The sequence below is a fragment of the Vanessa atalanta genome, chromosome 30 (genome assembly GCF_905147765.1).
Source record: "Vanessa atalanta chromosome 30, ilVanAtal1.2, whole genome shotgun sequence".
NCBI classification, from domain to species: domain Eukaryota; kingdom Metazoa; phylum Arthropoda; class Insecta; order Lepidoptera; family Nymphalidae; genus Vanessa; species Vanessa atalanta.
In genome coordinates this window covers 1,487,401-1,501,493 of record NC_061900.1, presented here as the reverse complement: position 1 = coordinate 1,501,493, position 14,093 = coordinate 1,487,401, and the positions used below count along the sequence as shown (strand labels likewise).

Below are 14,093 nucleotides of genomic sequence, written 5' to 3'. Positions count from 1 at the left end.
TATTATAGTCCGATAATTTGGGTCATTTGCATTTCTCGGCCTTTTTTCGTATATAATGACTGCACTGTTATAAATATAAAACTTACTACTGAATCGTTGCGTAATTTAATAGATCTAAGCGTACATACGGGAAGTGACTTTATTTTATTCTATGTAGAGATGAAATACTTTTCCTTACATATTATTATTATTACACGTCAAAATGTTTAATTGCTAATCATTTTGAGCAGGCGTTTGTATTTAAATACTAAGCAAGTTCGCGGTGCCCTTCTGATCGATTCTGGCGCTCCCATAAAATAACCATTTTAAAAATGTCTGATAAAAAATCGTTAGTAAGCGATCTCCTTTATGTATTTGATTACGAATGTAATTTTTTTTAGGATAATCAACCGTTTATTCCGTACTTCCGATTGTGATAAGTTTTTAACTGATAAAGCTGATAACGAACGCTATTCGAAAAACCCGTAAATTTTATTCTCAAGGTCAAATGGTTTTTTTTTTTAATGTTCGTGTGTTCTCGTTAAACGATGTCCCACAAAACTCATAGGTGATACGAAGCTAGCCAATTTTGTGCAATTCAATTTCCGTTTAGAATCAGACGTTGTCTTGTCCATAAAATTTACTAACCGAATCGATAGTTTAAAATTATATTCCTAAAAAAATACAATTCGGAAGAGGCGTAGGTAATCTGCGCAACTAATGACCCAATTCTAAATAGTTCACTGGTAGAAAGCTAAATTATTCCTGATGATTCAAGTGGAAGGTTTATATGTATAATACATGCAAACTGAAACTCAAACTCCTTTATTCAACATAGAAGCATTACACTTACTTATTGATAGTCAAAGGAAAAGGGAACACCCTGATCTGAGAAGAACCGGCGAAAGATACTCAGCGGGTCTGTATGTCATGTATAATATAGTAGAGAAACACTGATAATTTTAGAGGTTTCTAATGTCATGTCGTAAATAAATATTTTTTTGCGCTCACATTGAAAACGCTGGCAGAACCCTACGTGATAGACCAAAATAATGTACTACAGTATTGTACACCTTAAAAAGGTCTTCAAATAAGTCTGATGGCATTTGTCTATCTCTTAGGGATAACCCACAATAAACATTTTTTATCTTATACTTATTACGAGATATAATGGCTTATTTACGAAGAGATTTTAAGCAATATAGCACTATTCCTTATCCAATTATATACCTTAAATACATTGTGCATTTAATATAGATCAATATGGCCCTTTAGAGCGTGTAATTTAAACGAATATTTTCGAAGTTATTACAGATTTAAAACGCAGGGACGTTTTGTATTGTATTGTATGACGGTTTGTATTGTCTAATGACAAAAGGGAGTAAAAGTTGTATATAAAGACTTTCTGTAGTATATTTAGTATCAGCATTGCACCCGTGCGAAGCCGGGGCGAGTTGCTAGTTAATTACATATATATCATGTCGTTAGTGAATATAAATTATGAGTGTTTTTTCCGACGATACTACTAGAAAATTCTTGAAAAAACTCTATCGCGTCACAACGTAGTCATATATGAAGCGGAGATAAGATTAGACAGCGTCTATATACTAGGCTTTAAATGGACTTCAATGGATTAACAGCGCTTATAAAGTAGACGTCACTTAAAGTCACGGCCCTTCGGTTAAGAGTCTCATAAAACAAGCCTGATATGATTTTTATAGAGATGTGCCGATTAAAACTTTGACCGACTAGCCGATTAATCGATTACTCTGTTGTACAGAGACCGACTAGTCGGCCGACTTATCGGAAAACCGATCACGGTTGACTCTTGCTTTGCACAGAGTGGTGTTTCTGTGTAAAAAAAAAAGCATTATTGTTCATTAAAGTTTAAGATATTTAGAATAAGGTTAAGCTTAAGTTAATTAAGATTTAATCATGTATAATTTCAGTAGTTTAAGATGACAAAATAAAATCACTTTTTATAATAATTCTCCAACAAATATATTTTTCAATAACTTAAAATGTCATTATTTCTCGTGACAGATCGAACTTTTAAAAAAAAAGAAGTAGGTATATTTGTGCCAGTATTAAATAGTGTGCCAAATAAAATAGTATTAATTAGATTTTAACAAATTATGAAACAACTAATTATAATAATAACTTTATAAATATATAATAATGTAAAATAAATAGCTTCGATTATAATCATTATATATAATAATGTGATATATATAATTATGACATCCCATGATGTAACACCGTTATTGGAGGCAAGGGCTAGTCGTTAACACATGTCTAAAATAAGGTCTCGCGTATGGATTTTCTTTGACCGATTGGATTGATTCAATGATTGATTTTAAGTCAAGAGACAAATTATATTTTATCTAAAATTCATTTAATTGTAATAAAATAATGTAATTCCTCCTATATACATTTTATCGAGAGATATATTAAACCAAGCCGGCTAGTCGGCACTCTTTGCCAAATAGTCGCCGACTACGAATACGGCTGGATAGTCCGCTTTAACGATTAGTCGTATCAACTTAAGTTTTTTATTTTATTTATAGAAGCAATGAACATTGTCATAACATGAGAGGTCAATAAAAATTTGTAACACCTGGTTTCCGTATCCCTAAATTCGATTAAGAATACAAAATCATCATCCATTCCATTCCATAGTATAAAACAAAGTCGCTTACCGCTGTCTGTCCCTGTGTATGCTTAGATCTTTAAAATTACACAACGGATTTTGATGCGGTTTTTTTTAATAGATAGATTGATTCAAGAGGAAGGTTTATATGTACAATACATGCACAATATAGTAGAGAAACACTGATAATTTTAGAGGTTGCCGAAGTGTTGTCGTAATTGAACACATTTTTTGCGCTTACATTGCAAACGCTGGCTGAACCCTACGAGATAGATCAAAATAATGTACTACAGTATCATCTTAAAAAGGTCTTCAAAAAAATCCGCGGTGGTATATGTATATCTCTTAGGGATAGCCCACAACGACCATTTTTTATCCTTTACCCTTTACGAGAAATAATGGCTTATTTACGAAGCGATTTTCATCCTCAATCCTTATCCAATTAAGTACCTTAAATAATTTGTGCATTTAATATAGATCAGTATGTCCCTAAACTGACTGAAAATGCTGTGAACGTTGTATATAAAGGCATTCTGTGCGGAGTTCGGTGGGAAAAGGCAAAGTTCTTTTTAGTCAAGTTGGTTAGATGTTGGATCAAACATTTGTGTTGTGATCGTCAATGTTTGTTTTAAAATCTTTGTTGAACGTTTTATGAAGGAATTTAGGAATTCGTGATTGTTTTCTTTGAACGAGTTTATCTCATGGACCACGTTACGATTGACACGACGGTCTATTTGATAAATCTGATAATAGTATAATTCTTAATATCGTTATAAATGAATACATAAGATTTTTTTACATTAGCCGATATGGCCCAGTGGTTAGAACGCGTGCATCTTAACCGATGATTTCGGCTTCAAAGGCACTGAATTTTCATGTGCTTAATTTGTGTTCATAATTCATCTCGTTTCGGTGGAAGAAAACATCGTGAGGAAACCTGCATGTGTCTAATTTCAACGGGTTTGAACCCGTGATCATCGATTAAGATGCTCTTACTGATGTCCATCTCGGATTAATATACCATTACAATAAAGAAAAATATGACCGAATTTATAACCTTCTTTATTTGGAGTCGGTGAAAATATACTAAATAATTAAGTTTGTCTGGAAATAAGACTAGACGATGTATATCTGCCTCGATCTTGCAACATTTAAAAAAAAAACAATGATTAATTTACTGTTTTTTTTGTTACAGAAAGAAAAAAACGCTTCAGGAACAATGCGGCCTTTGAGAAAACTCCCGTAAAGCGCCATCTATCGGCTTTTAAAATGAACTATCCAGAGATTAATGTTTAAACGCAATGCCCCGTTTAAAATATGCCTCAATCCTACGAGTACTGCTTATTCTGGGCCTGTTTTGCGTCTGGGTACAGATTATGCTGTCAGCGACGAATGGTGCTTTGGACAAAGATGGCGGTGAGTTGGCGACGACGTTTTCAAATGGTCGGGTTATATTTCTTCGTAAACAAAATGTTTTCTCGGTATCGGGGATGTTATGAATGTGTTATTTCACAACTGAACATTGTTACTGATGATTATTTAGAAACGATTCGTCGCCCGCGATTTCGATCGCGTTTTAAGGGCTATAAAAATTTTGCCGATGTCGATCCTTGGAGTTCAAGCTAGCTTCATACTAAATTTATACAAATTCGGTTCTGTAGTTTAGCAGCAACATACAGACATAACGACAATCGCATTTATAATATTAGTTTTGATTGTAAAAGATACAGAGATATTAGTTTGAATAATCTTGGGGCAAATTTTCTATGATAAAATATTTTTAACTTTGCCGATTCATGAACTCAAAACATTTGTTAAACCATCCACACATAAGGCATATTATTCACTACGACATTATGTAGATGACAAAAAGCATGGGGCATCAGGAGAGAATAGAAATGGAGTCAACAACTCTACTCAGTAGTTGGACAATCTTGTGCCCAATGTTGGTGGTGCATTGGCGATGTGAGGAATGGTTAATATTTCTTACAGCGTCAATGTCTATGGGCGATGGTGACCACTTACCATCAAGTGGCCCATTTGCTCGTCCGCCTACCTATATCATAAATAAAAATCTCAGTCAGGATACATATGTAATTGTATTTAACTGACATGATGTGTTTGCTGCTGAGTTTTTCGTCGGTTCTTCTCGGTAGAATCTACATTCCGAACCGGTGGTAAACTTAATTTAAAAGTCTACTTGAATAAAGTATACTTTGATTTTGATCTTGAATCACAGAAAAACATAAAAAGCCTTGTATTTAAGGCTTAGGTAGTCTCTAATCTATTTTTATGATAAATCCGCTTACGACCAGAATGAATAGAAAAGAACTGTCGTTTGACCTGGAACCAGAGTATTGACCAGACCTTGAGTATTATTTTGAGTAGAGTTGTATTGTGTTTTAGGGTTCCGTATTTGTAAAGGAAAAACGGAGCAATTAAAAGATCAATTCGTTGTTCATCTAAATGTCCGTGAAAGCTCTTTTTATTAGAAACGCGTATGGGTAAGTTGAAATAAGTACCAAATACTGAGGTCTTAAGGCTCTAAGTCTACGAAATCAAACGATGTAGCCGTTTATGGCTTATTTCCAATACATTCTCAAAGGGAATCAAATCAAAGAGAAAAAATTTAGAAACCTGACATTTGACAAGAAGCAATATATTTTGTAGCACAGTTAAATTCAGGGTCAAAAGTCTTTATTTAATATAGAAGTGTTCACTTGCTTGTTGACAGTCAAAAATCTACCACCGGTTCGGAAACAAACACCTCGGACCTGAGAACTCCGCGAAAGAAATTCAGCTGGATTTTTTTTAAATGTCATATTAAACAATTATTGTTTTCATACGATAACAATAAATATTACGTTATTTGAAACAGCCTGAAGGCGATCATCCGATCATCTCATTCCCGATGTGTGTTTAGAACTAAAAAGTCATTAGTATTGTAATATCCTTTAGCAAACAAACGCCTTTTAAAGTTTCGTTTAAAATTGAATTATAGGAAAGTTTTAAATTTGCCTTCCGGTCTGGTGGTACGGAACCCTCACTGCGCGAGTTCGAATCGCACTTGCCCGGTTCTCTATTGATATTTCATTTCGTAATAGTCATTGACATACATATATTCAAGTAAAAAATTTGTACAAACACTGATAAGAACTAAAGTTCGCTGCAGCGATTATGTCGTCTAATCAAACTTTTAAAACATACAGCGCTTGTTCGCTTCCGGTTCGATAGTTGTGCCAGTGATTGAGCAAGTTTAACAGGCACAAGGGACGAAACATCTTAGACGCCAAGGGATCGCATTGGCGATGTAAGGAATGGTTAATATTTCTTACAACGCCAATAACTGGTGGTGGTTTCTTGTCAGGTGGATTATTGAATTTCGAAATAAAATGTTTTTTTTTTTTTTATGGTTTTCAGATAACATACTAGCAGATTTATTACAGACTAATCTCACTAACAATGAAGAGCCGTTTACAGGTTCCGTTTTTCTTTTTTTTTTTTTTTTTTTTTCGTCCCACTTTTGTTTGTGTCTTTTATGTGTCTATACGTCATTATCATAGCTGATTTGTACACTAAAATAGTTTTGAATATCGATAGTCCGCTATCGGGATACATTATCGACAGTATCGGCAGTCTATCGATAATATCGTCACGTGTCAGTGTCGATAGTTTCCCTTAGCAATACTATTGATAACATTCATACTATCGATAGTGTTGCAAAAATCTTATTCGTTTTAACTAAAACTTATCGATAGTTTTGATGGTTTCGTAGTATTGATAGCCAGTGATTTTTGATATAAGTAACGGCTCTAACAATTCTTTGATTAAAGAAAAGCTATCGATAGTCCCAAACCATGGATACTATCGATATTACGCTGTTATCAATAGTATAGCTCACGGAGAGCTAGCTTCGATAGTATCGACACAAGACGATACCATCGATAGTACTATCACTATCCTCAACTATCCTGAATAATTTCCAAGGTCAACTATCGATAGTTCGCAACACTACACAAAAACTAATTTCACTAAACTCTAATTTGTAATATGATCAAAGTCAGATTTAACTAATCTGGACTGTTATTGGTCGATTGCCGCTGATAAAGTCATAATGCCCAAATATTATCGGGAGATACAATTGTCGAAAGAATCCATGATATTTGATTATTTTTTTCCTGAATGATGTAGTGCTGTTGGCCCTTCTGGTCTTTACAGCGTCACCGGACGTTGGAGCGAGTACTAGACTCAGCCTTGAAGTTTGAGCCTTTTCGGGCTCGGGGTTGACGTTCGTCCTGAGGGTGTCACCTATGAGACACCTCGGCTTAGAACGTAGTCGGTGGGGCTTTGATTGTTATTCTACAATTTATTTATATGTATGTTTCTGCAAAAGCTTGAACGAAGGTAAATCTTAAGATTTTCCAGTAAAACCTAAGATTTACCGACATGAGTTTGTAAATGTAAGTTATTATTATAAAGGGACGACTTTTTCCATTCCAACCTAACCTAACCTAACATGTAAATCCTTAGATTTACCAAGTGAATGGAAATGGTAAAATTTCGAATCCCAAAGTTTTATGGACATTTACCATTCATAATCGGTAAATTTTAGGTTTTACTGGAAGATCTTAAGAATTACCGTAATTCGAGCTTTTACAATAACATATATACCCAGTAGCGAATATTTGGACAGCGCGATTCAGAAACGTGTCATTTTCAATCAGCGCCATCTATCGTAAACGGGTCATAACATGCATTATGACGTGACCATGTTTATGGGCGGTGGTGACCACTTACCATCAGGGGGCCCATTTGTCATTCTGCCTACATATGTAATAAATAACCAAATAAAACAAAGAAGAAAATTTGAGAATAAAAAAAATCCCGTGTGAATTAAAAAAATAATAAAAAATATTCTTATATAAAACTGTATATATTAGAAAGAGACCGCGAGAATGATAGAGAGAGAGAGGGAAAGATCGCTTGGGCATAAGGCTCTTCCTTACGTGACGACTTCAGCTCACTCCACTGTGGCTTACAGCAAAGTAAAAGAACATCGTTCTAAAATAATAGAATTGATTTTATAATTGTCATAGCTAGTAAATAATTCCCAACGTCCTGACGTTCTATATTCAAATACCGGGTTGTCCGATAAAAAAATAATCCGTAATTAAAAATGCAATTTTTCGATACTCTATCACGTATTAGAGAGATTCTTGTTCTTTTCCGTAGACAGTCATACCGATAGCTTAAAAGTTCTTGTTGCCTATATGAATAGATAGTTTATTTGATTATCTGAAACTGAAAAAAGGCTTATACGCCGCTGAACAAGCTACCAGCAGCCACGAGAACGACGATGTAGTTAAACTGTTTTAATACTAAGCAAATATTAATAATCTCATTAAATATGTATAAATATCACGTAATGTTACATTTTATATGTATTATGTATAATAGTACGTGAGAATTCCATATTTTTTATATTAAATACTATTAAACAACAGTCGGTCACGTCCGGCTATAAGTAACAGACAAAAATTATCCTTAATGCATTGTATTAAATCTCATAATGGTGTGGAAGAATTAAAGTGTCAACAATAATTATCCTTATTGTATTTTTAAAAAGATTTTTTTCAATTGTCACTCACGTCGTATCTTCTAATTATAGTTTGGACAAAAATGATCTTTAATGCTTATTAGTAAGGCTAAGTGGTCGTTCATACGTCAAAATTCGTATATTATGCTAATTAAAATATTAGATACATTCATTCGAATGACGAAAAATTAGGCTCAGCTGGACGATACCTTGTCATTATTACTATTAAAAAACAAACAAAGTGTCAAACAAACGTCATTGATTTTAAATTTTGACTTGACGTGTGTTGTCATTGGCGGTATGAATGTGAACTATATAGGGATGTTTTATTTAAATAAAGATAATAGTTTTAATATTTAATAAATATTTATTAAGAATTATTAACATTAAGTCCTTAACTATATACAAATAAGAATTAAAAACAGTTACTGTATATATATCATGACCTTGTGGAATGTTGGCAAGAATGCTAGCAGCATTACACCGTTGAATCGCAATTCCGATCCTCTGGTCAATAAACGAACCAGCCCTGTCACCAGTGGAGGCAATAAGGTGTTATACTGTATCCAAAAGTCCAAGTCTACCAACTGCAAATAGGACCAAAACAATTTGGAATATGGGTTATTTAGTTGAACGTATTTGTAACACGTATAAAAACATTTTGGATATTTGTACTTTTTCCTTTAATATAATTAAAAAGGGCTACAAATTTATATATATATATATATATATATATATATGAGGAACAGGATGCCGAACAGTTGAACCGAACCGATTACAATAATTCATCTCGATTAAGAGCAAATGGGTAAAAGTAAATCAGCCATCAAACATTATTATTATATGCCCGTTATATACATATATATATATATATATATATATATATATATATATATATATATATATATATATATCGGAGCGTGGTTACTTTAGTTGTTGATTTGGATAATTAATGAATCGAGTAGTTGGCAATAATGTTTGATGGCTGATTTACTTATAAGAGCGGGTCACCCCGAATGGAGTTGTAAGTGTCATGGCAACGCGAGTCGTTATGTTTTGACAAGCTTCTCAAATGCGATGGTTGCTTGCAAACCCATTTGCTCTTAATCGAGATGAATTATTATTGTGGTGTACGATTATTGAATCAATGAATACAGTGATTAGACGATATTAAATACGTTTTATTTTATGAATATCTCCATTGCACACCCACATAGTCTTACAAATGTCGGATCAATCCCCGAACCCAACTGTTCGGCATCCTGCTTCTCCGACATATATTTAAAATATATGATAGGTGGCAAACGAGCAGGAGGCTCACCTGATAGAAAGTGACTACCACCGCCCATGAACATCTGCAACACCTTTAAGGAAGTACGCTCTTTTCTTGATAGTTCCCAAGTCGTATTCGGAAAAACCGCCGGCGAAAGCTGGTTCCACAGAGTGGTTGGTTTCTGCGAGGCATAAAATGTCTTAAAAATATTTAATGTTATTCATTTAAATAACAATAATGTATACATTTATTGTCTTTATTTTATGAATACGTTACAATTAGGCACGTACTTATTAAATAGTTACATGCGCGAACTAGGCCAAGCCTGTGTCTCAGACGTAGCGTCAGAGTACCGATGACGTTATACAATTTTAAAAGTGACGTGCTAAGTTTACATCCTAATATTGGAATAGATGTAGCATTTTTTTTTAAAATTATTTTGATAAAAACTTAAGAATTTATTTATTTAAAAGATTCCGAATTACGTCCAAACAAAAGATCATTCGCTGCGAAAAGAGGGGGGAGGGGGTCGGATAACTGATGGTAACAATCAAATTTTACCCTTGGTGTTGCTAGTATTCACAACAATATTAATAATAGAGAACTAAAACATGTCAACCCAAATTTTACCCCCTCGGAAGTGTATTATAAAAGTATCCTATATCCTTCCATGAGACTCAAACTATCTCTAAACCAAATTTCATCTAAATCGGTTCAGCGGTTTAAGAGTGAAGAGGTAACAGAGTAACTTTCGCATTTTTAATATTAGTATAGTCTGCCCAATTCTGGGTGAGTAAACCAGCCTCATTGCGTCTGCTGGTGGTAGGAATGTCACCCAATAGAAGCAATGGGATGTTATTCAATAAAGTGCGATGTGTAAACGGTGGTGGTGTTTTGTGTTCTGTTAAAACATTAGCACTGTAATTTTTTTATGTATTTATTTACACTGTCAATGTGGTAACGAGAGGGTAATGTTATGCTTATGTTTTTTTTTTAATTTCGGATATAGCAGGCAAAGGTGTAACTGTCAAATGGGTCAGCTGATGGGAAGTTCACACCGCTTATAGTCATTGACTGCAAGAAATTGAATCGTTCCTTACATCGCCAATGCGCCACCAACCTTGGGAACTAAGATGTTATGTCCCTCGTGTCTCGAAACACAACAATACAAAATATTGCCTTTTGAGGCATTGATGATGTAAGGAATGGTTAATATTTCGGTGGTGACCACTTACCATCAGGTGGATCATTTGTCGTTACGCTTACCAAGGAACTCAGTCAGCTGACATTACTCAAAATTCCAAATCACCTGTAAAGGATATAAACTTTATGACAATGTCCATAATGATTTTACAATTATTCCAATTGCAGAAGAGTTGATGAATTCAAATGAAACGTCGGAACAGGTCCTGGCGCTGGTACCACCTGAGTTACACAAGTACCTGACCGTTCATCCGAGGAACAGCAGCGGTACGTTTCAATTTATAACTATTAAATTTATACGTTATTCCAATGGAAGAAGAAAAGATGAACTTAGATTTACACATTTCTTGCGTTATTCTAATAGCTCAGATATATTGGGCACTAAAAACAGTTCACAATTAATATATCTTTATTTATAATACAACACTATTGCAATTAACTAGTCACATACAATTAAATATACTTCCAAAGTTCCGATAGCAACATCGTCGACGTTCAAAACGCCATTCACGAATTGTCGTAACATTTAAATTTCGAGCCGTTTGTTCAATTTTGACATTCGTTATCTGTTACGTGTCAAGCTTCCTTCCTTTTTTATATATACTCTGTGAACATTGCTAGCCGATATATTTACGTACTTTATAATAAATTAAAGTATAAATTATCTTACTTGTTTTAATTAAAAATTAACACGACTTCACAATGGATGCCACAGATCGTTCAAATCTCGACAAATGACGTCACGTCAATTCAAGGTCGATGTTGATTCTTCTTCTCTACTCTCAATATCGTATACATTATAATTATATTTATTTAAATAATTATCAATGATTCGAAACATCTAGACGTTGCTAATTGCAACCTTATCGAATTAACATCCCCATAATTAACGAATAATATCTAATGGTTTCAGCGAACGCGACAGAACGATACAGTCCCAAGAATGTTTCGGACATATTGCGCGCCATTCAGAGGGTGAACGATGCCCAAACTATTTACAACGAAGACATTTTCGGTCCGGTTCAGAATGACACAATTATTATTGCAATTCAGGTGAGTTTAAATAAACACTAAGGAAGCTTTGGTGTCCTTAATGTTATCACGCCGACATTAACCGAAGACTGACGTCAATATGGCGACAAACCCAAAATTATAATTTTGTGTCTACTGCATTTCTATATCTAGTGTAATATTTGACAATGCATTTCTTTAAACGTTTGTCACGCAACACGAAACGCTTCTGATTGGTCGGGCTTATGATAACGTCACTTGCTTGTTAACCTCGTTTGCCTACTGTATGTGGATTATATGTGCCGCAGATTACGATACAGGCGAGTGACGTCACCGACCCCATTGCAGCGCCATATTGTCAAAGTAGCGTTTTCGCGCGCTATTTAAATATGGAATTTTTAATTTGATGTTTTTAGCAAATATGTACTAGAATTAAAAAAAAAACAACTTTTACTGGGTTCCTTAATCTCTACTAAATAGTATAAAATGGATTTTAAAAATCAATCAAATTGTCTATTCTATGACTACAGTCATTAGGATCAGCGTTCGATTTCTGTAATAATTCATCCCTAAAGGATATTCGTATATATAGTATACTTTGATTTTACTCTGGTGTTAAACACTGAACGGTTTGACAGATTTCGATGGTTGCTGGAGGTTTAGATTTGAACTGGCAGGTGGCGCTGTGATCGATCGACGTTAGGACGATAAGTTGCTATATACGTATATAGATATACCTATTTTTCACTTGCTGACAGGGCTTTGAGCAATCCCGTCTGGGTAGGTACCACCAGATATTCTACCGCCAAACAGAAGTACTCAGTATACAGTGTTCTGGTATGAAGGTTGAATGAGTGTGTTACTACAGGCACAAGCGACATAACATCTTAGTTCCCAGGGTTGGTGGCGCATTGGCGATGTAAGGAATGATTAATACTTCTTACTAATAATTAATTATAATAATTTAATTATTTAAGCGTAATATTGAACAATAACAAGATGTTAACGTTAATAACTGCGATAGTAAAAAATTATGGTGCAGTTACTAACACCCGCCAACAAAGCGACATTGCTCTATTATTTACACACACTTAAATTGCACATATTCGTTAATTATAATTATACAAAAAAAAAAACAAAAGAATTATGAATTAACAGATTACAAAAGCAAAAACAAAATAAAAAAAAAAACAAAACAATAAATAGTAACATCGATTTCGCCAAAATAATTGTAAGAATCAAGTTATATAACAATTAGTGTACGTAATTAAATTAATAAGTTACATAATTAATGAAATAAAATAATACAAAATTATTCGTAAAAATTAATTATTTGTTAGTAAATTTATGCACATTCATGTTTAGTCTCTGTGGCTCTTCGAAACGAGACCATAGCCATTTTTTTATGTGCAGCCATCGTCCCATAATCACCGGGACAATTAGCTTACGATATTTAATATATAAGATTCTTAATAAAACTCGTTCAAGTAACATAGTGTGTGAACAAATGTTTCCTTTGAAAATAAGTATTTACTTTTCAACTACGCAAGTCTTAAAGACGGAATTGTTCAAGCGTTTCGAATCTTACACAAAGAGCTCCGAATAGGCATGTCTGCCTCGTGAATTGTTATAAATGGATTTAAGTGTCGTTTCTAATGACGTTTTTAATTTTTTAACCAAAGTGCTTAGTTATTGTACCTGTTAAATCTATATTGATAAATAAATGAGATGTTTTTTTTTTTTGTTATGAAGCGTTGGTGGGCAATAAAAGGGGGGGGGGGGGCTTTTGTAATGCCTTGCAATTCAATAAGAATAAAGATATTATATGATAATATATATACTATGGTATATCTTTATATGCAATAAATATTTTGACGACATCCGTGGTCGAGTAGTGTGTACACCGGTTTTCATGGGTACGCCACTCCGAGGTCCCGAGTCGATGTAGAAAAAGTTCATTAGTTCTCTATGTTGTCTTGGGTCTGGGTGCTTGTGGTACCGTCGTTACCTCTGATTTCCATAACACAAGTGCTTTAGCTACTTACAATGGGATCAGAGTAACGTACGTGATGTTATCCAATATAAAAAAAAAAGAAATAAATGAAGAAATCCTTTAGTATATTTGGGTCGCTAGTTTACAATAAACGAATACAAATTCGATAATTCACAATCTCGCGAGACCTACCTATACCAATATTGTAAATGTTTTTGCTGTTTAAAATCAATCACTGCATCTAGCACTCGGACAAAGCCATGAGCTACCACTAAAGTCAATAATAAATTATATAAATATCATATGATTTTCTTTATTAATAAACTTGTAGGGTCGTATCGTATCAATAAAACTATTGGAAGTAATCGTTTAAATAAATGTTAAAAAT

The 14,093-nt window shown here is 33.9% G+C and overlaps 1 protein-coding gene across 4 annotated transcripts in view; it reads left to right on the top strand.

Annotated features, from left to right (window-relative positions):
* The window catches only part of LOC125075345 (alpha-1,6-mannosyl-glycoprotein 2-beta-N-acetylglucosaminyltransferase-like), a 51,477-nt gene that overhangs the window by 15,600 nt on the left and 21,784 nt on the right, over window positions 1-14,093 (top strand). For 2 of the 4 annotated variants that reach the window (XM_047687073.1, XM_047687071.1), the window contains exons 2-5: window positions 3,825-4,045; window positions 6,050-6,109; window positions 10,870-10,968; window positions 11,615-11,754. In XM_047687073.1, coding sequence (XP_047543029.1) covers window positions 3,931-4,045; window positions 6,050-6,109; window positions 10,870-10,968; window positions 11,615-11,754 — 414 coding nt within the window. In that variant the 5' untranslated portion in view covers window positions 3,825-3,930. The remainder of the gene's footprint in view (window positions 1-3,824; window positions 4,046-6,049; window positions 6,110-10,869; window positions 10,969-11,614; window positions 11,755-14,093) is intronic. The other 2 variants (XM_047687074.1, XM_047687072.1) reach the window with 1 other exon arrangement.